The sequence below is a fragment of the Lagenorhynchus albirostris genome, chromosome 21 (genome assembly GCF_949774975.1).
Source record: "Lagenorhynchus albirostris chromosome 21, mLagAlb1.1, whole genome shotgun sequence".
Classification (NCBI taxonomy): domain Eukaryota; kingdom Metazoa; phylum Chordata; class Mammalia; order Artiodactyla; family Delphinidae; genus Lagenorhynchus; species Lagenorhynchus albirostris.
The window spans coordinates 2,014,290-2,039,438 of record NC_083115.1 but is presented as its reverse complement, the minus strand read 5'-3'; the positions used below and the strand labels follow the sequence as shown (position 1 = coordinate 2,039,438).

Here is a 25,149-nt window from a genome sequence, read left to right as displayed (position 1 = left end):
TCCTTTCTGATGGAAATACCCTGTTGTTACAAAGGAAGGAATTATCGTTCTCAAGCTGACATCATGATGCTGGCAGACTTTATCCTGCTGCTCAGCGCCCTCCGTGTCACCAGCTCAGGTAAGCTCAGGCTAAAATAAATGAAAACTTGGTCATTGTTAGTGCTGATAATGTTAGAATTACAAAATGTAATGTGTGGGTATCTTTAGGATAACCTCTAAAATGTGGCTCTGATGAGTAAGTCTTTGAAATCTGTATATTGCTAAAGAAATCATATCTATGAATTCCATAATGTTTATGCTTTTGTCATTTATTGCGTTATTCCTTTTGAATCGTTATCAGCTTGGTACAAAGATATAAAAGCAGGGAAAATCTTACCAAATGCACTGAATGGTACTCAGAGAATTGTTAAAATATTTAGCATAGGAATTGACTATATCAACATTTTAATATCCTATCTATTAACAGTCACTATATCTGTGTGCAGATAATTATCCAAAATATCATGTAGACATAGAAATATTTTCATAAATTTGTGTATGTAGGTGTATTTAGTATGTATGTACAACAGAATTAAATGAAATATATATCAAACGTCTATGAACCTGTGTGAGTCTTCTGTGACTATTATCCACCAGAAAATAGAGGGATTCTTAATAAAGAATGGGGGCAAATAAAAGGAGAGAGAGAGAGTGAAAAGGAAAGAGGGAGAAAATAACTGAAAAGTTTAGGGAAAAATGGTCATTGTTACCTGCCAGTTTTCTGGGTTTTGGAATCATTTCACTTTTCCTGTAACTTAAGAACAGAACGCTCTTCCATGACACCAGAAACCATATAGAGCCAGGAGCCAGATGGTGAGAAAACAGTGTTATTTCTTTAGCAATTTGTATTTATTTGTCACTAGTATTTTTGCCACATCTGATTATTGTAATTCTCAGATAGAGAACCAGAGGCACTGAGATAGATTTGCGCAAGTCCTGAAATAAATCCTGGAATTAAAAGTCATAAGGCTGTGAGGCATACACACCTGAATGTCATTATATCTTCAAAAATGTAGCCTTTGCTACGTACCTGGGGCTCAGAAACACACAGTCACTTCTAAGTGCAGAGAGTGGCAAACCCACTTTCAAATATCATTAAATTTGGTCTCTGCAAAATCTTAAGTGCAACTTGCCAATCATAAAAATAATGATCAACTTCTGTGTGTTTTAACATCAATTAATCATGAAAATAATAATCAGTTTCTGTACAATTAATGTCTGGTGTTTTTCTGCCTTAATTACGAGAGCATCCTATTTCCTATGAAAGAATTGATTCCTACCATTCTGCCCACAGAGAAACCACCCCCTGGTTAGCAGGGGCAGTTAGCGCGAACCCTCTGGCTCATCTCTGACCCCTCCTCTGTGCGTTGTAAGTTACACAGAAAGTTGGAATCGGCGGAGGGCCTGGTCACACGTCTTCCCCGTGTGGGATGCAAGAGTTTGGGAATGTAGACTGAGCTGTATACATCCATCACTGATCTATGACAAATCCATGTAGCAACCGGCAGTAACTCTGGAATTTGTCAGTGGTTCTAGATCCACTGGAGCCGATCGCTAGTTTTAGATCTGCACCACCTTTCCTTAAGTTCTTTAACTTGACTACTCATTGTAAAGAAAATAGTTTCTTTTTGTTACCCAAGACTACCTTTTCCAAATTACAAGGGACAAGCCCTCATCTCTGCATTTCTGGTTTTGGTGGCAGGATCATTGTCATGGCCACGCTTTGTGTCTGCTCCCAGAAATAGGAACTGTGTCTTCTTCATCTTCCCATCACTCTTACCACCTGAGGATGTGTGTTATTCATGCAAAAAATATTTATTGAAGATCTACCATATTGTAGTAATCGTTCCAGTATGTGGGATGCAAGGAGAAATAAAACAAGGTCGTTTTAAGAGATCTCATGCTAGCAGGAAGCCATGAAATATTTATTATTTGAGTCCACCCTGAGGGCTAGCTCTGCGTGTCGGCAGAAGAGGCTATTTGTGGTATGATTTTTTTTGGACGAGGTGATGATAATGAAAGGCAAACCCCAAATATACCAAAAAGTGTCAAACAAAAAATACGCCTCTCCCAACCATACTTGCTGAGGTTTGAAATTCTTCAATTACTTCTTTACTCTCCTAGCTGAGGATAAACAATGGTATTGTTTTCCACAAAGTCGTAAATAATCATGGGAAGTTTCATCCATTAAGTTTTTTTAATTGAAGTAGTGTTGTTTCATAATGTTATGTAACTTATAGATGTACAATATAGTGATTCACAATTTTTAAAGGTTATAATCCATTTATAGCTACTAAAGTGTTGGCTATATTCCCCGTGTTGTACAATATATCCTTGTAGCTTATTTTATACCTAATAGTTTATTCATCTTAATCCCCTACCCCATGATACCCCTCCCCTGTCCCCACTGGTGACCACTAGTTTGTTTTCTATATCTGTGAGTCTGCTTCTTTTTTGTTATATTCACTAGTTTATTGTATTTTTATCATCTATTAAGTTTTATCAATTATTTATACTTTGGTATAAGAGAGTTTGTCAAAATTTTGCTGAAAGCAGTTGTTGATATGGGGGTGAGGAGAGAGCAGAGGGTCTGAGCACCTGAAGAAAGGTAAGGACACAGGAGCACGAAGAATAAAGAGACCAGAAACTCAAGTCGTGGGTTCCAAAGAAAAAATTTGTCTCCAGCTGTTTCTGGGCGCCCCATCCAAATCTGTCGTGATTCCACTCACTGGGGTCGAGAGAGCGCTAAGCTCCTCCCAGGGAGTGTCTAGCCCCGGGGTAGCTTTGGTCACCGTTACCTGGACGCCTTCTCTGCTGCAGCCAGGTGTGAAGGGCTGTTCTCGAATCAAGGGCGCATCTCAATCTTGAGCTCTCCGTGTATCTTTGGAAGAGCAGATATGGCATTAAGAGGTCACGTTTGTGGCTGTCTCATGGACGTAAAGAACCTAGAAGCACTGGGCGTGTGAGTGGCTGGACCTTCCCCATCACTGCTCCCTATTTTCACTGGGAGAGGTTAAAGGTCTTACTTGAGATCACACAGCCTGGAATCAGGACCAGACCTCTCGTCTCTGGGTCTGAGTCCAGGGCCTCTCAACGTTGAATAAATATTCATTGGACCCTCGTTCTAACGAGTGATGAGTTTGGCAGGAGACTCGGGGTCCTGAGCCAAGAGCAGCGCACCCTCCTGCAGCTCTGCCCCAGCCAGTTCCACGTGGAGGAAATCACTAGAATCAGGCAGGGCACTGCATCTCTGTCTGTCTGTCCGTCTGTACACATTTGCTGTCTGTCTCTCCCTGTTCTTGCCCTCTGCCTGCGGGGCCGCTTGTCTGGTCCCAAGGGAAAGATTTTGACAAAGAAAAATGAGACAAAGATTAAGTAGGGATGGGACTGCCCTGGTGGTCCAGTGGTTAGGACTCTGTGCTCTCACTGCTGAGGGCACTGGTTCAATCCCTCTTTGGAGATCTAAGATCTTCCAAGCAGCACAGCACAGAAGCAAAAAAAGATTTAAAAATTAAGTAGGGAGAAGAGAAGAAAGGGGGAGAAAGATGTTTCAGGAAGAAACAAAAATTCATTTTTTACCAAAAGAGATGGTGAAAAGCATCTCTAACAGGCAGCACACATCCTCTGAAGATGTGCGTTAGACCTAGTGTGTGTTGTGTGTGTGTGTTTTGCGGAGGGGCTGCAGGGAAATGCGGGGAGACCCTTGTCTGGTCTGAAGCAGGGTGGCTCTGCTCTGTGACTGTAAAGCACTGGACGTCCCCCTCCCCAGAGAGTGACCCCAGAGCAGTGCCTGTTCAAGAGTACCCCCAACCAACCCCGCAGCAAAGCAGCCTGCCAGGTGCCACCTGCAGCAGAGGGAGATTCCGGGGAGGCGGGTGGGTGATTACAGAACACCTTCAGCAGGGTTGAGTGTCTCCCCTTGACCAAACAAATACTACCCGGGACCTGGTTTTAGAGCACCGTTCTTCCCCGTGATAGACAACTTGAAGCAACAGTTTGGAGAATACAGTGCTAACAACACAGCAGCAGAAAGAGCAGTAACAACCAATATGTGTTCACAGAAGTGAATTGTTGGAACAGTTTTTATGTGGCAGTAAGACCATGGTGGAGGGAACAGTGTTTTTCCTCCTCAATCCTCAGTGAACTTCATGGGACGGTGGAAAGATGGAAGCTTGGGATTCAGAAGACCAGCCCGCACCCCCATTCGCTGGGTGACCCCTCGCAGGTCCCCTGGGTCTGCACCCATAAAATGAGGGGCTCACATCACCATAAAAGTCCCTTCTGGCTCTGTCGTCTTCATGTCTTTATCATTTCTCTTTTCTTCCTCTTTAATTAATGCTGAAATTATTTACGAGTACAAATGTCCTCCCGTCCCTCCCCTAGGAAGCTGACTTTGGGGACTGCAAACCCCCATGACAGAGGGGGCTGGGAGACTCACTCATCTTCCAAGAGCAGTTTCCTGACTTGTCAATGAATCATTGAGATGTATCTTAGAATAGTGGTCTTGTCTAATTAAGCTGAAATAGAAGTCCATTAGCAAAAATTTGGTTTACACACAACTTTTCAGAAATCCACTTTTTTCTTTTCTTAATGTATTTTTAAAATTTTACTGAAGTATAGTTGGTTTACAATGTTTTGTTAATTTCTGCTGCACAGCAAAGTGATTCAGTTATATATGTATATATTCTTTTTCATGTTCTTTTCCACTATGGTTTATCCCAGGATATTGAATATAGTTCCCTGTGCTCTACAGTAGGACCTTGTTCTTTATCCATCCTATATATCATAGTTTGCATCTGCTAACCCCAAACTCCCACTCCACCCCTCCCCTACCCACCCACCTTGGCAACCACAAGTCTGTTCTCTATGTCTGTGAGTCTGTTTCTGTTTTGTAGATATGTTCATTTGTGTCATATTTTAGAAGGAATCCATTTATTTCTTAAGAGACCACTTGTCCTGGAAATTCTGAGAACATCTGTGGTTCCACATCCTCTGGAGCCGTGAGCCGGTCTCCCGTGCACAGAAAGTGCCGTTATAGCCTTTTGTGCATTTATTCATTCATTCACTCATTCACTTAAAGTCGTCTAATGTTTACTGAGGCCTTAGCCTCAAAGAATCAACATGGAAGCCCTTGCCCTTCCTCATAACATTCTATTTTACAAGAAGAACAAACCAGAAGCAGTTCTGGGCCTGTCTCTACATCTGCTCCAATAACATCAGTGACTTCAGCTTCTATTTTGGGGAAGATATTAGGCAGAAAACATTCAACCTTTGGCCTTTTTCTTTTCTTTTTTGGTAAGGTCTGTTTTAGGCAATGCAGATTTGTACTAGCCAGCTCAGGCCACCATAACAAAATACCACAGACTGGGTGACTTAACAGAAATTTATTTTCTCACAGTTCTGGAGGCAAAAGTCCATGATCAAGGTGCCAGCAAACTCGGTTTCTGGTGAGGGCTCCCCTCCTGGCTTGTAAACTGCTGCCTTCTGGCTGTGTCCTCACATGGCCTTTCCTCTGAGCTTGCTTGGGGAGAGATCTCTGGTTTCTCTTCCTCCTCTTCTGAGGACCGCAATCCTATTGGACTAGGGCCCCACCCTGATGACCTGATTGAACCTTAATTGCCTCTTTTGAGGCCCTGTCTCCAAATGCAGTCACACTGGGGGTTAGGGCTTCAACATATGGATTTGAAGGGACACACATTCAGTCCGTAAGAGCCAGTACAGAGCTAGGCCTTTTCCTCCTTGACTCAGATGGCAGCTCACCCTCTGACATGGGCAACAGGGTCAAAACAAACACACGGGTCTCTGAGAGCAGATCTGCTTGCTTCCCTCTGGACGCTGGTGAGGGGGTGGCAGGGGCTGGGGAGGTCAGGTCATAGTCTTAGGAGATCCTTCCCAACATGCAACTCCCACTGCCTCCAAACTGACAGTAAAGTTATCCTGCCAGGAAGGAAGGTCCAAGGTGCAGTCTCAGGATCCTTCTCACATGTCCAAAATGATGATAATGCAGGGCTGTCCCAGATAATAAGCCCATGGTGTGTGTGTGTGTGTGTGAGTGTGTGTGAGTGTGTGTGATGTGTATGGTGTGTGTGTGTGTGTGTGGTGTGTAGTGTGTGTTGTGTGTGTGGTGTGTGTTGTATGTGGTGTGTGTGTGTGTGTATTATGTGTATGGTGTGTGTGTGTGGTGTGTAGTGTGTGGTGTGTGTGTGGTGTGTGTGTGGTGTGTTGTATGTGGTGTGTGTGGTGTGTGTTGTATGTGGGGTGTGTGTGTGTATTATGTGTATGGTGTGTGTGTGTGTGGTGTGTAGTGTGTGTGTGGTGTGTAGTGTGTGGTGTGTGTGTGGTGTGTTGTATGTGGTGTGTGTGGTGTGTGTTGTATGTGGTGTGTGTTATGTGTATGGTGTGTGTGTGGTGTGTGTGTAGTGTGTTGTATGTGGTGTGTTGTATGTGGTGTGTGGTGTGTGTGTGTGTTATGTGTGTGTGGTGTGTAGTGTGTGGTGTGTGTGTGGTGTGTAGTGTGTGATGTGTTGTGTGTGGTGTGTGTGTTGTATGTGGTGTGTGTGTTGTATGTGGTGTGTTGTATGTGGTGTGTGTGTGTTATGTGTATGGGTGTGTGTGTGTGGTGTGTAGTGTGTGGTGTGTTGTGTGTGGTGTGTGTGGTGTGTAGTGTGTGGTGTGTGGTGTGTGTGGTATGTGTGGTGTGTGTGGTGTGTGTGTGTTATGTGTATGGTGTGTGTGTGTGTGTGGTGTGTAGTGTGTGTTGTGTTGTATGTGGTGTGTGTGGTGTGTGTGTTGTATGTGGTGTATGTGGTGTGTGTGGTGTGTGTGTGTGTTTAGACATCGTGCAGTTGTCCTCAGCCTTCCTGGTGTACCTCCACCATTATGAGATGTTGTCCTCAGTGACTTGTTCTCATGGGCTGAGCTGGGACACAGGGATTTAGGAAGGTCACAGCGTCCTGGCTGTAGGGGAGCCACGAGGGGAGGGTTTAAGCTGGCGTCGTTTAGCATCTGTACAGGGAAGAAGGTCGAGTAGCTGGTAGGCAGGTACTTGCAGGCCCAGCACAGAGCCCAGCACACAGCGTTTTCCTCCTTAGGGGAGGGGCTGCCTACGCAGGGACAGGGACGGCGGGCGTGGGGGACAGCCGCGGCCCCCCTGCTTCTCCTTCTCCTGGGGGTCCGGCTCCGGCCCAAACTCTCCAAGGCTACTCGGCAAACACATGCCAACTAACTGCGCTGCTATCAGCTCGGCAGCCACTGTGCCGGCACTGTCCTGAGCGCTGGCGTGCTGTAGGGGAGCCGGATGATAAACAGAAGCACACACAGCACCATCAAGAGCTCCGATGCGGGATAAGGCACCCACATTTAAAGGTACAGTGCATGAAGTACATACGCAGTGTGCGGAAGGATCCTTAGATGGTGTAACCTCAGTGACCTCTGCAGGAGGAGACGTCAGCAAGGCAGGGCTCCCTAGGGCAGGAGCTTCCTGGGCAAGTTCTGAAAAGTGCAGACGGGCTGAGGCCTGGGGACGAGGAGCAAGGCCAGAGTGGGAGAGGGTGGGCACCCTCTAGGGCCTGGGAGGCCACGGTAAGAACTGGGGGTGTTTTTCTAAGTTTGAGGGGAAACCATGGGGGTGGTTTGAGCAGGAAACTGACATAATCCTCTTCTGCTTTTAAGCAATGGTCTAGCTGCTGGAAAATGGACTATAAAAGGGGCAAGAGTGAAGCAATTAGGAGGCAGCGCACGAAGCCAAGAGGGAGATGATGGAGTCTGAGATCAGGGTGGTACCCCTTGAGGAGCTGGAAGCCATCAGAGCTGCCGTGCTGCTTAGGAAGCTAAGCCCAGGTGTGGGTAGGGAATTCAGGAAGTTCAGCCCATTCCCTCAAAGGCTTCGGGGAATTTCAATTCCCTATCCTCCCACTGCCCACATTTCCAGGAAGGTTTTGGGGCCTGTACAGAGGGCTGTCCTGGCTGCCACCCGCTGACCTGCTTCCTGATGCCTCTCTGCTGGCTAAGAGTAGTTGAAGTATCGAAGTCTGAGAACCGTTAGGCTTTTGAGTAAATAAGCACAGACGTAAGGTTACATCTCTACCACTCCTCAGCATCTTCATCTTCACCAGCTTTCTAGAGTGGAAGAGAAAGGGTGGAGGCAGCCACGGCACGCAGCGCCTTGTGTCTGCGCCCTGCCCACCCCAGGAGGAGCATTCTGAATTACATTTTGAATCATGGCTCCCCAGTAAAGTGAAGGTCTCATGCACACGTGGAGCATGTGTGCGATTTTGCTTTTCTTCCCACTAAGACTCTCTGGGTTTTCACTGGGTAAACGTGGGGGTGTGTCTTGCATGTGACCTTGCCAGCCACGTGCGTCTCTCAGTGGGAAGAAGAGGTTTTCTGTGGGAAAGCGCATGGTGCAGAATGAGTAGTCATTGTAGGATTTCAGAGGGTGCTGGACAGAGGAAAAAAGGGGCCATATTTAAAACAACAAAGAGCTTCCTGGTTTGAAATTGGATAGCATAGCACTGAAAAGAAACAAAACTTACCTCTAGACCACGTTCCTAAACCATTTCTTCAAAGCTTGAAATTAGGGTGTTTCTTAGCTTTTGTACACTTGGGGAGGAAAAGAGTTGTTGTTAGAACCTGGTTCTTGGCCAGGGAAGCTCTTCGTAAAGGAGGACTTCCCCAGGAGGAAGGGAGGGAACCGGCGGGGCATGTGGTAGGTGTTCTGTGAACGTCTGCTGAACGTATGGAAAATGGCCTGGCTCTCCCTTCATTGGTTCATTCATTAAGTATACATCAAATGAGCTACTGCTGTGCCCGGACACCGTGCTAGGTGCTGGCTGAACATCACCAAATAGCACAGATACTGTGCAGGCCATCGTGGCACCCAAGGGGAGGACAGTCAGGGACAAATGCATGACAAATTGTGATCAGGGATGTGAAGGGGCCAGACCAGGTGCAGTGATGGACAGTGCAAGCAGGCAGAGACCACCTCCATCAGGAGGTGTTGACCTCTTGATGAGAAAGCCCTGTAAGAAGGCAAAGTATAGACTCTACTTTTAATTATTTTTTTCTTCCAGTTTTATTGGGATGTAATTGACATACAGCCCTGTGGAAATTTAGGAGGCACAGCATAATGATCTGACTTACATGCGTCATGAAAGGATTTCACCACGATAAGTTTAGTGACCATCCATCACCTCATACAGATACAATGTTAAGGAAGTAGAACGAGAGTCTACCTTGAGCGGTGCGTTTGGGGAGGGAGCTGGGGTGGGTAAGGAGAGTGTTTAGCGAGAACCCTTGTAGCCTCAACCCTGCCTCTGTTGAATCAGGCTGTTTAGAAATACACGACGTCCCGCTGGAGAATGTGGGCCCAGCCGTCCCGCCTCCCCGGTTAATTCGGGTCCCCTCATGTCTTACAGCTGCTGCAGGATTCAGGCCCATAGCCGAAGAAGAAGATGCGCTGCTCAGACATTTATTCCAAGGTTACCAGAAATGGGTTCGCCCTGTATTACAATCTAATGACACCATAAAAGTATATTTTGGGTTGAAAATATCTCAGCTGGTAGATGTGGTGAGTAATCTTCGGCCCTCAGCTGCAGAGAACATGCATTCCTTCACCCATTCTCGAGGCTAAAATTTGATTTTGTTTTCTTTCCACATGTCTGCCATTTCAGTTTTAAAAATAAAACCTGCCCCAAGAAGCCAGTGAAATGACCCACGGAAAGAATGAGAACGTCATTTTCATTGCAACACTGTTGGTGGGGTGTGGGTGGCGTGGAGGAGGGACGTTTTCCTCTGGGGGGTGGGATGTGCCTGCTAGGAGGGCATCACCCTTGGCAGTTCTGCTGGAGGCCCCAGGGTGAGCATCAGGGTGAGGGGCTGGGCTGCAGAGGTGGGGCTGAGCCAGGGCTGGCAGGGCTGCTTGCGGGGAGGGACAGCAGATGGTGACAGCACCAGGGTGGGCGCCTGGGTGACCCCATCCCCTCCCGGATCCCCTCAGGACCCCACACCTTTCCCTGACACACCACACCTTAACATTCTCTACTGATTTTCCTGTCGGGCTCACATTTCTGCCATGATGTCCCTGGGGATATCCATGAACTTCAGCAACCCCGATTCTGCAGAATCATTCTGCCGTGGTCCCCAAAGTCACAGAATAATCCTCCGCCATTGCCCAAATCTCCACCCCACTACAAGTGCACACACGCATCCCCCCCCAGCTGACTCATCGCCCAGGATTCCTTCTAGAAAATCATGCAAAGCCCATCTGCCATTTAGCTAATACTTCATTCTACTTCACACCCTTACCATGCCTTTGGTTATGCAATTTTATATAAATATCACCACAGTGAACTACTACTTGCTCTAATTATTATTTTTCATTTTAAGTAAAATATGCATAATGCTTTAGGGTCTCAATGCCATTTAACTGCTCTTCAGTTGAGAATCCTTTTCGCTTTGGACCCCTCAAAGGTAAGACTCAGGAAGTCTCGGACAAAAAGAAAAATCCAACACACAGTTTCACTTAATTGTTTTAGTTTCTGCTTTAGAACAAAGTGAATCAGTTATACATATACATACATATATCCCCATATCTCTTCCCTCTTGCGTCTCCCTCCCTCCCTATCCCATCCCTCCAGGCAGTCACAAAGCACCGAGCTGATCTCCCTGTGCTATGCGGCTGCTTCCCACTAGCTATCTACCTTACGTTTGGTAGTGTATATATGTCCACGCCACTCTCTCACTTTGTCACAGCTTACCCTTCCCCCTCCCCATATCCTCAAGTCCATTCTCTAGTAGGTCTGTGTCTTTATTCCTGTCTTACTCCTAGGTTCTTCATGACATTTTTTTTTTCTTAAATTCCATATATATGTGTTAGCATACGGTATTTGTCTTTCTCTTTCTGACTTACTTCACTCTGTATGACAGACTCTAGGTCTATCCACCTCATTACAAATAGCTCAATTTCGTTTCTTTTTATGGCTGAGTAATATTACATTGTATATATGTGCCACATCTTCTTTATCCATTCATCCGATGATGGGCACTTAGGTTGTTTCCATCTCCTGGCTATTGTAAATAGAGCTGCAATGAACATTTTGGTACATGACTCTTTTTGAATTTTGGTTTTCTCAGAGTATATGCCCAGTAGTGGGATTGCTGGGTCATATGGTAGTTCTATATGTAGTTTTTTAAGGAACCTCCATACTGTTCTCCATAGTGGCTGTACCAATTCACATTCCCACCAGCAGTGCAAGAGGGTTCCCTTTTCTCCACACCTTCTCCAGCATTTATTGTTTCTAGATTTTTTGATGATGGCCATTCTGACTGGTGTGAGATGATATCTCATTGTAGTTCTGATTTGCATTTCTCTAATGATTAGTGATGTTGAGCATTCTTTCATGTGTTTGTTGGCAGTCTGCATATCTTCTTTGGAGAAATGTCTATTTAGGTCTTCTGCCCATTTTTGGATTGAGTTGTTTGTTTTTTTGTTATTGAGCTGCATGAGCTGCTTATAAATTTTGGAGACTAATCCTTTGTCAGTTGCTTCATTTGCAAATATTTTCTCCCATTCTGAGGGTTGTCTTTTGGTCTTGTTTATGGTTTCCTTTGCTGTAGTTTCACTTAATTTGAATTTAATTTTCATTCTCTTAGGATGAAAAGAATCAACTGATGACAACAAACGTGTGGCTCAAACAGGTAACTGTCAGTCCAAGGACTGTAGCTCCCCCCCAATTGTTCCCATTCTTTTCTACTGAGAAAGGCTCCCGTTGAAAAATAATTATTTTAAAGAGCATATTGAGTTCTTCAGAGAGATATTTGGGAGTGTTTGGGGAAGGGTTTATTCTTTTGTATTCTCTTCTGCACGAGTCAGAGGTCAGTCTGGAAGCTCGTAGGCACACCTTGCTCTGTCTTCTTGCTTCTGGAGTGGGCAGGTAGGAGGGTGACTCTGACACTGAGTCCAGGGCACTGGTCCCTGGGCTACTTGCAGAAAGGGGGGAAAGGTGTCAGGGTGCAACTTACCCTCATTTAAGCTACCACAACTGGATAAGAAAATCAGGGATGTTAAATTCTCCCTCTTCCCCCCTGGTCCTCCCTGGGATGACCCTTCCCCTAATGTTGTTCCCTAGAAAGAGAAAACAGGGAATGACAGAGGCCACTCACCACCAACTTCAGAACAAGGTGAAGCCCAAGTCAAAATGATGAACCTCCGTCTTCCTAATATGACTAGAAAAGCATGTGAATTGTTTCCAGCTCCTAGCTTGGCCATAGCCTGTTTCCTGCTCTTTCTGGAGTTGCCAGGAAATAATTACCATTCAAGTTTGCATATGTCGTGTAGAGGAGAAAATATTGGCACTTCCTTGATAGGAGGTGAGAAGGTTGATTTAATTGCTTATTTTTTATTTTTGTTAGCAATTATTGGGTTTTTTACGGGATGTTGCCTCATCTCCCAGAGATTTAAAATCTTCCCAGTGGGGATATGTTAATTATCTCACTTAATTTTAATGTACAAACATAATAGTTTTCACTTGTTTATGTTGAAATGAATTAGTTATCTATTCAGATTTAGTAGACTTGTTCAGGTCTTTCTGCTAATGGTTTGTTTATAAGGAACAATGGATAAAAGAGACTGTAAGGACATTCCCTAGACTTCATCTGGTGCCATCAAATTTCTCCTACCCAAACACTTTGATCAGAGTTGGATAGTCATTATAAATTTTACTAGTTTCTAGTTCTCTGAGTCTTTTCTTGGTAGGTATGTTAGCATGTTATGAAATGGATCTGCATAGTTTTTTACTTGCAAATAAAAATGTCCAGGAGAAAATAATAAGCTAGGAATGTAGCTATAAAAATACAATTTAAATAAATGTATTTTTCGATATACCTATCTCATTCCTCAGAACTTATCCTACTTTTGCACTTTCTAAAGTGGAATTTGGAGGTATTTTGAGTTCATAAAAATCAGTAAGAAGTCCTGTATTTGAGCTTTCAGGGAAGAGAAGAAAAACTTTCCTGTTAAAGTGTAAATAGGCTTGGGAATTTGGCAAAAATAAAACAAACGAACAGTCTCTCACACACACCTGATTCACACACACCTCCTCCAGCTGCCCCTTGAGGCTAAGCTCTTACACTTAAAACAGTGGTCCAGGACCCTTGGCCTCTGAGATAGTAAGGATTTCTCACTTTTCTTGAGATTTTGGAAATAGGGAGTCATTTCAGCCAAAGAGAACAATGTCAGACACGAAGGGAAGAAACCACTGCTCCTTGGTTTCTAGCTGTACTTTGGAAATGACCTCTCGCAAACCTATGCCCCAGAATCACGGTGGCCTGGTGGGAGCCTCCAGGGCAAGACAGAACCAACACCTGAAAACCCCCAACACCCAAAACAGAGCAAGAGAAATCTCCAGGGGGAGGTGGGGGCTTGCTAGCTGACACTTAGAAAAGCCAGCTGGGGACTTTGGTTCCCATGTCATAGAAGTAACGAGAGTAACATGGTTTCATTGCATTAATTTGCAATGGGTTGTCATGGCTCTTATCCATTTACATTTCTCAACCTCTCTGAATTAGCAGAGCAGGTATCATTACCCCCGTTACCAGAGACTGAAGAGTCTGCCTCACCTGGCTGGAACCAGCTTTCCCCAGTTAGGGCCTTGTCTGCACATCCAGCTTCGCACAAAACATCAAGGCCTGTTTCTAAATTAGAGGAGGATCCAAAATGCGAGAAGCCACCGAGAATATTAGGAAACTATTGCACTCACACAGGTTGGATTTGGAGCGGGAACGTCACAATAGGTATTAATCAATAAGGGCTATGTTGTGGCGCAAACAATATGGCAACAAAAAAGAAAGGAGAATCTATGGCCTGGGTGGCAGGCAGGGAAGGCTGCATGGAAGAGGAGGCTTTGGAGCTCCACCGTAATGTTACTTTTATGTTACTTTTAAAGCTTTTTAAAACTAAAAAAGGTAAAAGAAAGGACAGAAGGGATGATAAAAAGAAGATAAAATTGATGTTTAAAAAAATACTACTGGGCTTCCCTGGTGGCGCAGTGGTTGAGAATCCGCCTGCCGATGCAGGTGACACGGGGTCGTGCCCGAGTCTGGGAAGATCCCACATGCCACGGAGCGGCTGGGCCCGTGAGCCATGGCCGCTGGGCCTGCGCATCCGGAGCCTGTGCTCCGCAACGGGAGAGGCCACAGCAGTGAGAGGCCTGCATACCGCAAAAAAAAAAAAAAAAAAAAAAAAAAACCAACAAACTACCGTTTTAGTGTTTTACACAGATGTCAGTTTCAGAGTAGCCAACAACAATACTGAGATTTATTGAGCACCTGCTAAGTGCCCAGTCGCTCTGCCGCTTGTGTCACAGGAATGAATGCATTCAATTCTCACAGCCACCTCCTGAGACAGGCCTGTTATTATTCGCACCTTGCAGATGAGAAGACTGAGGATTGGAGGACTGGAGTGACTTGCCTCGGGTTACACACTATCAGGTGCAGCCTGGCTTGTATAAAGAAACCATATTCTTCTTCAGACCGGAGGGAGCTGACGGGAGACGTCTGGCGCTCCTCTCAGGTCTGTCCCTGTAGAGTCCGGTTCCTAATCCTGGCCTTCTAAGGCTTCGATTCCTCAACCTCTGGGATGTCTCATGGAGTTGGTCTAGAAAGACATGTGGGACAGAATGAGGCTAGGGTTTGCTCCACCTTCCATTCATTCCACAGGGTTTACTGAGAGGCTGCTAAGGGCCAGGTACTCTGCTAGATCCTGGATGTACAGAGCACAAAACAGCCCTGCTTCAAGGAGAGGATCTGGTGTTAGTTGTGTAAAAAATAACTACTATAATATAAACACCATAAGGAAAGTATATACATAAGGAACTGGGTCATTACAATAATGACAATGAAACAGGGAGTAAATCAGGGAAGGCTTCCAAGGGGAGGAGACATTTAAACTGGCTCTTGCAGGATCAGTAGAAGTTCTACAAGCCATAAAAGTGGAGAAGTTGTGACCCACCTGAATAGGCTTCTCAATAACACGACTTCCCAAAGCTCTCACACCAGAGCAAACCTATAGGAAACTCTTTCCAATCATCCCTGTCTACCTCAGTCAAAATAAAGACAAAAATGACCAAACCTTCCTCTTTTGTGATTGCCCTCTCAGACACTGAAAAATGCTCCCTAGTTCATTTCCACAGAGAGAATAAAATTCTACCTACTTGGACCAAAAGCATGTCTCCTGATAGCATATGCAACTGAGATGCTTGGTTTTTTTTTGTTGTTTGTTTGTTTGTTTACCCAATTCCTCTGCTGTGTCTTCTATTTCCTTCATTCTCATCTGATATATCTAGACATTTCTCTTCTATCCTCTCAACCACAGACCTTTACAAGCACAAATTTAGTGACATCCTGAAAAAGTCCTCTACGTGGAGCTATTTTTATGTTACTGATTTTATTTTGCAAACTCATTTGTCTTCCTCCTTTGTACTTCCAGAGAGTATTCAAGACCATATAAATCATAAATAGGTTATTAACTCACTAAAACTCCGTGAGAAATACTCACTTCCCTAGCCGCTCAGATTCTGCTTCGTCGTTGTCAAGGTTAGGAAAACTGCACCGTAGGTACCCAAAAAGGAATGAAAGATGAAAATATCCCTTCTTTAATGACAGGAGGGTTGGCCCTTTGCCTAGATGTTATCGTGTGAATAATCACTCTGACGACAGATGTCAAGTATATTCACTCAACTAGCACTTCCTGAGCACCTACTACGTGCCAGGGATGGTGGAGGGCACTGGGCTTGCACCGCTGGAGGCATACTCCAATGAACCAGTAAGATTCACTGTCGCTGAGAGCCGGCTGCTATCCTAGCCCCATGATGGCCCCAGGGGAAACAAAGCTTCCTTAATCTCTGCCCAGGCCAAAGCCTTAGACTGGTGTTGTTTCTCCAACAGCTGATTCCTGTTTTAGATCAACAAAAAGTTCAGAAACATGATGAAGGCCTCATTGGATAAATCCCTGCAGCTGGCTTGCAGGAGAAAACCAAGAAGCTGGTTTATTTCATAACAAACCCAAGGAAAGGACGGCCTTGCCGTAAGGTCTGGGCCACATTCCCAAAGCCTTCCACAACCTGTAATGGCACTTGTACATCTAGGAATTTACCTCAGACCTCCCTCACCATCTTATTTTCCTTCCTTTTCTACAGCCTCACTCTGACCTTAGCAGAGGAGACCCGTGTGGTCTTCTGATTCACGTGGATTCAAGCAGAGTGAGTCAGGAATCCAAAGTCTCGCTGTATAAACTTGAGCAGGTCACTTCCCCTCTCTGACCCTCAGTCTCTTCATCTAGCAAATAGAGACAATGCCTAGCTCACAGTGTCGCTGGGAGGTTAAACGGGATTGTGTGCATGAATGTGACTCCTACATGGTCTGGCAAGTAGTGGGGACTCAATACATGTCATTTCCTGGTGCCACCTTTGGAGGCTTTCTCATCCTTAATGACAAAGCCCATTTCTTGGCCTCGACAACTCATAGATATTATGGGAATATGAGACATATAAGATGTCATGTTGCTGTCTTTAAAGTGAATCAACATTAATTCAGTTTTAGGAATTTCACACCTGACTTTGAGATAACTGAAGATCCCAAGGGTGTCCCAGAGGTTGCCAATCACCAGCAAGGAATATTTGTTCCTTACTATCTTTTGGTCTTGGGATTAAGAATTACTAATTATTATAATAATATTTTTTCTAATTATTAAGAATAATTAGAAGAATTTATTTATTATAAAGAAGTCATGACATAGTTTTAAAAAGTCTTATGATTTAGGTTTAAATGAAATTTGGTAATATCTCGACACTTATGGGAGATATTTCAGGTAATATATGTAAGAAAAGACAGTTTTAAGGGAATATATGTGATATGGATTTGAAGTTGCACTTTTCAGAATTAAGAGAGCTAGACTGGGAGTATGTTTCCATTTTTTTTTCTCAGTCAGAGATTAACTTTGGTATTTGGCCCTGACCTACCCTGCGCTCCCCTATTTCCTATAATAACAAGCTCTCAAGCCCGGGACTGCTGCAAAGTGGAGCTGATGTTTGTACAGGGCTTTGGGAATCTTGGCCAGGACATGCTCCATGAACACTGGATATTGTTTCTAATCTACTGCTTTAAGAAGGCGGAGACAGGAGATCAATCTTCAAATGCCTCCACGGTTTCAGAGAGAGCACGGAAGTGACCAGAAAGCCTCACAGCTCCTTAGAGAGCAGGACCGGGGATTTGGGCTCTGAATCCTCACCTTGACCCAGCTGACCCTAAGACGAGCAGTGGCCCTGGGTTGTGGGGCTCAGCCAGCATCATGGTGGACCACAACCTGCTGGGAATCCTGTGAGCCGCTCTGATGGGCACATCCAGGGGGAGAGCGTCTCCGACTTCCCAGGTCTAGCATCAGAAGGACCCCAAGATGGTGAGGAATGTCTCCCTTAACCCCGCAGAGGAGCACAGCTAGTAAAGAACAGTGCAGGTGGCTTCCCTGGTGGCTCAGTGGTTGGGAGTCCGCCTGCCGATGCTGGGGACACGGGTTCGTGCCCCGGTCCGGGAAGATCCCACATGCCGCGGAGCGGCTGGGCCCATGAGCCGTGGCCGCTGAGCCTGCGCGTCCGGAGCCTGTGCTCCGCAATGGGAGAGGCCACAACAGTGAGAGGCCCGCGTACCACAAAAAAAAAAAAAAAAAAAAAAAAAAAAAAAAAAAAAGAACAGTGCAGGGGTGGAACTCTAATTCAGTGCTGCCTCCCTCTTTCTCTCTCTCTCTCAGGTACCCCCAAGTAAGCGGCAATGACCACGAGTCCCACCTGCCCCTTTTCCTTTACTGGTCAAGAGCACACCCTGAATCCACGGGAGCTGTCTTTATATCCTCCTCGAGGATTGAGACGTGTCCCTCATTCATCCATCCACTCACGTCTGCTGTTCATCCTGCAACAGCGTCCACAGCAGACCTGCCCTCCACAGCACCCACTGCCCCTTCCTACCCTCTGCTTCAGCTGCGATGTCGTCAAATCCGAACCTCCTTCCCTGTCCACTCACTGTCCTGCATCTTCACACCCAAACCGCGCCCTTCATGGCAATAACCACAGGGTGTGGTGATGGTTTGCCAGTTAGTTTACTCGTCCTTGTCTGAGACAGCCCCAGGCCAGGAGGGCAAGGCGGCCCTGCTCAGTGCTGGTATAAGCCTCGCATATATGTGGAATGAATTAATTCCCCCCAAACTGTGAGCGTCCTAAAGCACTGTCTCTGTGCTGTCTCTGGCCACAGCTGTTGATCTTGCTGTCCGGTGAGCGAGACAAATCTTTCTGACTGAACAGTCTCTCCCTCTGGGGCTTGGCCCACTTCCCTGAGCACAGTCTGTGTGGCCGGTGTGCGTTTGCTGGGATGTGCCCCCAGAATGGTAGCTCCCCGCTTCCTCCTTGGCTGTACAGCCGAGCTTAGGTAAACACGGGCAGTGCCTGCAGAAGAGAGAAGACTGAATTCCAGAAGCAGGCAATTTGAGTTCCAGATCTTTAGGCTCCAAGCGGAGGAATTGTGGGTTTGGACTCCTAACTGTGCTCGCTTAACACTGATTTTTAAAGACGGAGCCAGAGTGTAAGAGCCCAGCTCCAGCCAGTCTGCCCGAGTGCACGTCTGTCCCCGGGGCTCATTGCCTGTGGGCCTGCAGCTCGCTCCCTGCTTGGAATCTATTTTTATATATAGAAATATACTTTCCATATATATAAAGAACTAAAAACTCAGCAATAAGAAAACAGACAACCCATTTAAAAAATGTGCAAAAGATTTAGCGACCACTTCACCAAATAAAATGTATGGATGGCAAGTAAGCACATGAAGAAATGCTCAACATCATTTAGTCATTAGGAAAATGCATAGTAAAAACCATAATGAGATACTACTTTACAACTATTATAATATAGTTAAACATTTAAATGTGACAAAACCCAGTACTAGAGATGATGCCAAACAGCTGGAATGCTCATGCATTGCTAGTGGGAATGCAAAATGATTCAGTCTCTCCGGCGTGTATCATATTAAGTTAAACGTACACTTACTCTATGACCCAGCCATCCCACTCCTAGGTATTTACCCAAGAGAAAAAAAAGAATGGTTTTCACCCAAAAAATTACAAAATGTTTATAGTGGCTTTATTTATAATCATTAAAAACTGAAAAGAATCCAGATATTTTGCCTGGTGAATGGATAAAAAGAATTGTGGTATATTCATACAGTGGAATACTTCTCACTAATATAAAAATGAACAAACTACTAATACAACCTAGAAGAATCCAAAATGTATTCTGATAAGTAAAAGAAGTCAGGATGGAATGGCTACCTATTGTATGATTCCATTATATGACATTCTAGAAAAGGCAAAATTATAGGATCAGAAAATAGAGCAGTGGTTGCCCGGGACTGGGGATATGGGAGTGGTTGATTACAAAGGGGCAGCCCGAGGAAAATTTGGGGGCAGCAGAGCTATTCTGGTATCTTTATGGCATTAGTGATTATCCAACTGTTTGCCTGTGGAACTGTAGAGTGACTTTTATTGTAAGGAAAATTTTAAAATGTAAAAGTGAAAACAAACCATAAATGTTGCTCTGAGTTCCCTTCAGCATTTCTGGGATTCAGGCTTGCTGCCAGTAGTAGAAATCTCCTTAGCAGGAGACAAATAATTCATAGGAAGGAAATTATATTTGCTTTTCAAAATGGGCAGAGGAAGAGGAAGGAAGAGAGAAGCTTGTGAGTACCAAGTAAGCATGATAAATGCTTTATTAGTTTGGGTTCTTAAACTGTCAGTCTTCATATGCATGGTTTTCCATAAGTAGTCATGCAATTTTTTTTTAATCCTTTAGAGCGTAAACTTTTAAAGACCCATATCTTTTAAAATTTGTTTTTCAAGGATTAAGCCTCACAAATATTGCCTAAGAGAGACGATGTCTCATCTGGTGTGTAGAGTTCCGTCCTTTTCCAGGCATCATGCATATTTCAATATTTTACCATCTAGTGAACCATCTATCTGCTGACTCCTGATTTTTTAATGACAGTTGGCACCACTGGGCTCCAGGAAGCCTCACACTGGGCATACCCTCCCAACCTCCTGAAATGTCATTTAATATTCTCCTATATCATTCCTCAACTGTCCACATGACAGAGGGTGGAATAATTAATTTTCAGGTCAGATTTCATAAGATTCTAGATCCTAAATCTTTTTAAGTCCACTTCTGCTGTAACTGGGTCATCCATACATCATCCTTCATAATTCAATCAATTAACGGTCAGTTTTGTTAATCTGGATCCACCAACCCCTGTAAAACATGCTAAATGATCACATTCTATTACAAGGAAAAATACGCAAGCATCTGGAGGCTAACAACATTAGGAATATAATTTAAAACTGGATTTGGTACTTGCAAAATAAATTCAGATTAGAGCTTAAAAGGAGATTCTTGGGAAATATTTTATCATTGGATAAAAGTTATAATGTCCTCAAGAGTAGTCAGCAGATACTGGAAGTTTCATATTAGCATGTTGCATGCATCTTTGTCCAAGACTCTTGATTGATATTCAAAATCATTTCTCTCAATACAATTATCATGAGATTACAATATCACTGGACCAACTCTCCTAGAATAAACTGAGTTAGAGCTATCTTTGCTTTTCTTTTGTTCCGTAGGAGAAAATAGGTCATGAATCAGTGGTGTTTGCTGCTGAGCCTCTAGATTGTGAGGTAGATATGGCAATTTTGGAAATCCCAGACTGGACAAGTGTGAGAGTCTGGGCACCATCAAAGACCAGGCTGGCTCAAACTGTATCTTGACCTGCCCTGAGTCACGGAGAGGGTCATAAGGTCTAAAGTGGATGAATTTCCCTTTTAAAATAAAACACTGGATTAGTAAATTAACATAAACTAGAAGATTCCAAACTCTAATACCTTGAATTTTCAGAACAGTATATTAATTTCACACAGGAATGGACAGACCACAAATTACGCTGGAATCCAGATGAATACGGTGGAATTCATTCAATTAAAGTTCCGTCAGAATCTCTCTGGCTTCCTGACATAGTTCTCTTTGAAAAGTAAGTATCACAGTAGAAAAGTGCACTGGTCGGATTAGGAGTAGAAATAGAAAAGCCTGGGCTTCCCTGGTGGCACAGTGGTTGAGAATCTGCCTGCTAATGCAGGGGATACGGGTTCGAGCCCTGGTCTGGGAGGATCCCACATGCCGCGGAGCAACTGGGCCCGTGAGCCACAACTGCTGAGCCTGCGCGTCTGGAGCCTGCGCTCCGCGACAAGAGAGACTGCGATAGTGAGAGGCCCGCACACCGCGATGAAGAGTGGCCGCCGCTTGCCACAACTAGAGAAAGCCCTCACACAGAAACGAAGACCCAACACAGCAAAAATAAATAAATTAACTAATTAAAAAGAAAAAAAAAAGAAATAGAAAAACCTGATTGTGCCAAAATAATTAAGAGAAAGGTACAACTTTAACGAGAAAATTATTCCTTTTGGAAATATTGTTTGACCCTGTGGTAGGAAAGTCATAAAGTACAAATAGTACGACGGTGGGAAAAACAAAAAAAAAGTTAATATGTGTTCAACTAACCATCAGGTGAACCGTTTTTCGACAGCGCTGACGGACGGTTCGAAGGCTCGCTCATGACCAAGGCCATCGTGAAATCCAACGGGACCGTGGTGTGGATGCCTCCCGCCAGTTACAAAAGCTCCTGCACCATGGACGTCACCTTCTTCCCATTCGACAGGCAGAACTGCTCCATGAAGTTCGGATCCTGGACTTACGACGGGACCATGGTTGACCTCGTCCTGATAGACGAGAACGTGGACAGAAAAGACTTCTTCGACAACGGAGAGTGGGAGATCCTCAACGCCAAGGGCACAGCAGGGAGCCGGAGAGACGGCGCGTACCAGTACCCGTTCATCACCTACTCCTTCGTGCTGCGCCGCCTGCCCCTGTTCTACACCCTCTTCCTCATCATCCCCTGCCTGGGGCTGTCCTTTCTGACAGTGCTTGTCTTCTACTTGCCTTCTGACGAGGGGGAGAAGCTCTCCTTATCCACGTCCGTCTTGGTTTCCCTGACAGTGTTTCTCCTGGTGATTGAAGAAATCATCCCGTCCTCCTCCAAGGTCATCCCGCTCATTGGCGAGTACCTCCTGTTCATCATGGTCTTTGTCACCCTGTCCATCATCGTCACCGTGTTTGTCATCAACGTCCACCACAGATCTCCCTCCACTTACCACCCCATGGCCCCCTGGGTTAAGCGGCTATTTCTGCAAAAACTTCCTAAATTACTTTGCATGAAGGACCACGTGGATGGCTACTCTTTCCCGGATAAAGAGGAGAGTAAACCAGCAGTGGGAGGTAAAGTCCTTGAAAAAAGGAAACCAAAGCAGATTAGCGATGGAGAAAAAGCTCTGGTCGCTTTCCTGGAAAAGGCTGTGGATTCCATCAGATACATTTCCAGCCACGTGAAGAAAGAGCATTTCATCAGTCAGGTGAGGGGACCGCCGCAAGCCAGGACTGAGATTTTAACGTCTGTTTACAGCAAATGCGTCCTTGTTTAACATGTGACCTTATTAGCTCTCTGCTTGACACACGTAAAACTTAAAACAAGCCCTGACACAAAATAGAGACTTCAGTGTGGATTTTCAGGGAGAAGTTCACAAAAACAGAATGAGCAAAAGAGGAGCAACTATAGATTAAGCACTATTTCTTATAAGTAGACTTAATTCTATCTAAAATAATTCAATTCCACATTTTAAGTTGGTTGTCCTGGTCTCTGGTCATTTATCTCTCACTTTTAGTGGGATGATGGATATCTCTATTCAGCATATTTGGAAAAAAGAAAACAGAAAGAATCAATTTCTAAATTTATACAAAAACATGGTGTAACAACAAGTATTTAGTTCACAGATTTAAACAGATTTATTTTTTAAAATGTGACGAGGGTGTGGATTTCAGACTCAAAACGGTCCTGCATGCAGATGCTACCCATGTTCATTATGACTTGAGAAAAGCTACTTAACCTGAACTTCAGTTTTCTGAAACCTCCCTTGAAGGGTTATTGTGAGGAATTAGTGACATCAAGTATAAAACATGCACTGTGTGCCCAGCGCATGTGGTCTCATGATTATGTAAGCAGTCAATAAATGTGGATCTTCGGGCTTCCCTGGTGGCACAGTGGTTGAGAGTCCGCCTGCCAATGCAGGAGACGCGGGTTCGTGCCCTGGGCCGGGAAGATCCCGCATGCCGTGGAGCGGCTGGGCCCGTGAGCCATGGCCGCTGAGCCTGCGCATCCAGAGCCTGTGCTCCACAAGGGGAGGGGCCACAACAGTGAGAGGCCCGCGTACCGCCAAAAAAAAAAAAACAAGCAAACAAACAAAAAAATAAATGTTAATCCTCATCTTTCTTCTCTCCGTCTTCCCTCCCTCCTCTACATGGTCCTTCCCCCGTGGAAGGAAAATATTATTTGACATTTAAATACTCAGCACAAAAACAGGTCTGTTGCTTAAAATGAGTTAATACTTACACCAGTTTATAGGGTTCAATTATTTTACTCTAAAATCAGTAAAAATTAGTGCCAAGATCCTGATCTCATAAACAAACTTATGAAAGAATAGGGTTTTTTAGAAATATCCTCTACCTTTCATGTAGACACTGCCTAGTATCTCTCCTCTCTTAACAATTTGTCATTTTTTTCATCCACTGAAAAAATTTTTAAACAGCACTAGAAAAAATGCTGCTATAGAAAAAAACATTACAGCTATGCTTAAGGGTTTTTTGTTTGTTTCTTTCTTTATATCTTTTAGAAATTCTTTTTTTAATTTTATTTTGATTGAAGTATAGTTGATTCACAATGTTGTGTTAATTTCTGCTGTACAGCAAAGTGACTCAGTTATACATACATATACATTCTTTTTCATATTCTTTTCCATTATGGTTTATCACAGTATGTTGAATATAGTTCCTGGTGCCTTTTAGAAATTCTAATACAAAAATTTAAATAGCTTTTTTAAAAATGATAAAAGTAACACATCATCAATATAGGGAATTTGGAAAATACAAAACATTTAAGATGATTCACATTGTTAATAATCCCCCACTTAAGTTTGAAACTTTTAACATTTTCATCTGTCTTCTTCATGGTTTTCCCCAAGGTTTTATTTCTAAACCTCTATGTGCACAAAATACATTCAAGTTCTGCATCAGCTTCTATGTTCCTTCTAGAACGGCAGGCGTCCTGCTTGGTTCCATCTTTACCAAATCCCCACGTACTGGAAATGGGACACTTATTTTCCCTTGAAAGATTGCTGGCCCCGTCTCTGAGGCTCCCCCCGACCCCCGCCGACCCTGCAGCTTGTCCTGCTCTGAACTTTCCCTCATGGCCACTGCCCAGTCTCCCCAGCCTCCCTTCCTCCAGAGGGACTTGGTCTCCTCTCTCCCTCACCAGTTCCTGTCATCTCCTCCAGGAGTGTCCATTGTAGACCCACCCACCTGGGGAGTGAAGGAAAAGAGGTCCTGAGTCAAGTGACCACAAAAATTCTTAATTTATAAATTTGTGATTTATTTCCTATGTCATATCAGGAAGCATCACAGTAAGAGATGCTGGCTTTTTATTTGGGTAAAAATCAGGCTTTTCCCATTTCAATCAGTAACGTTTACAAACGCATCAATGATTCTGTTCTTTCAATTTTACATCCTCAACGGTGATGAAAGTGTTTTCCCATGAACTTGAATTATGGGCTGTTTTCTTGGGCACGGTCAGTGAGGTCCCAGGAAGCCTATATTGCAGGGGATGTGTCAGGTGCGTTTGGAAAACTGCAGGGTTGTAAATCTGAATAGGACTCTTCCTGAAGTCCCTTGAAATGAATTCAGAGCAGCTGCCCCGCATCCTGAATGGGAGGCGTCTTTTTCTCTTTTGCAGGTGGTGCAAGACTGGAAGTTCACAGCTCAAGTTCTCGACCGGATCTTCCTCTGGCTCTTTCTGATCGTGTCTGTCACCAGCTCAGTGCTGATTTTCACCCCTGCTTTGAAGATGTGGCTACACAGTTACCATTAG

The 25,149-nt window shown here is 44.4% G+C and overlaps 1 protein-coding gene across 1 annotated transcript; it reads left to right on the top strand.

Annotated features, from left to right (window-relative positions):
* Positions 1 to 66: 66 nt before the first annotated feature.
* Positions 67 to 25,149, top strand: CHRNB3 (cholinergic receptor nicotinic beta 3 subunit). Its single transcript, XM_060136353.1, has 6 exons — positions 67 to 118; positions 9,456 to 9,607; positions 11,692 to 11,736; positions 21,041 to 21,150; positions 21,703 to 22,585; positions 25,015 to 25,149. Exons 1-6 carry the CDS (start codon positions 67 to 69, stop codon positions 25,147 to 25,149), a joined length of 1,377 nt encoding a protein of 458 aa, XP_059992336.1.

What these genes read in the sequence shown, in the direction of transcription:
- CHRNB3 (XM_060136353.1), top strand. Translation starts at nt 67, where the DNA reads ATGCTGGCAGACTTTATCCTGCTGCTCAGCGCCCTCCGTGTCACCAGC. An exon ending in GACATAGTTCTCTTTGAAAA is followed by an intron (nt 21,151 to 21,702) that starts GTAAGTATCACA and finishes GTTTTTCGACAG; the next exon opens with CGCTGACGGACGGTTCGAAG. An exon ending in AAGAGCATTTCATCAGTCAG is followed by an intron (nt 22,586 to 25,014) that starts GTGAGGGGACCG and finishes TCTCTTTTGCAG; the next exon opens with GTGGTGCAAGACTGGAAGTT.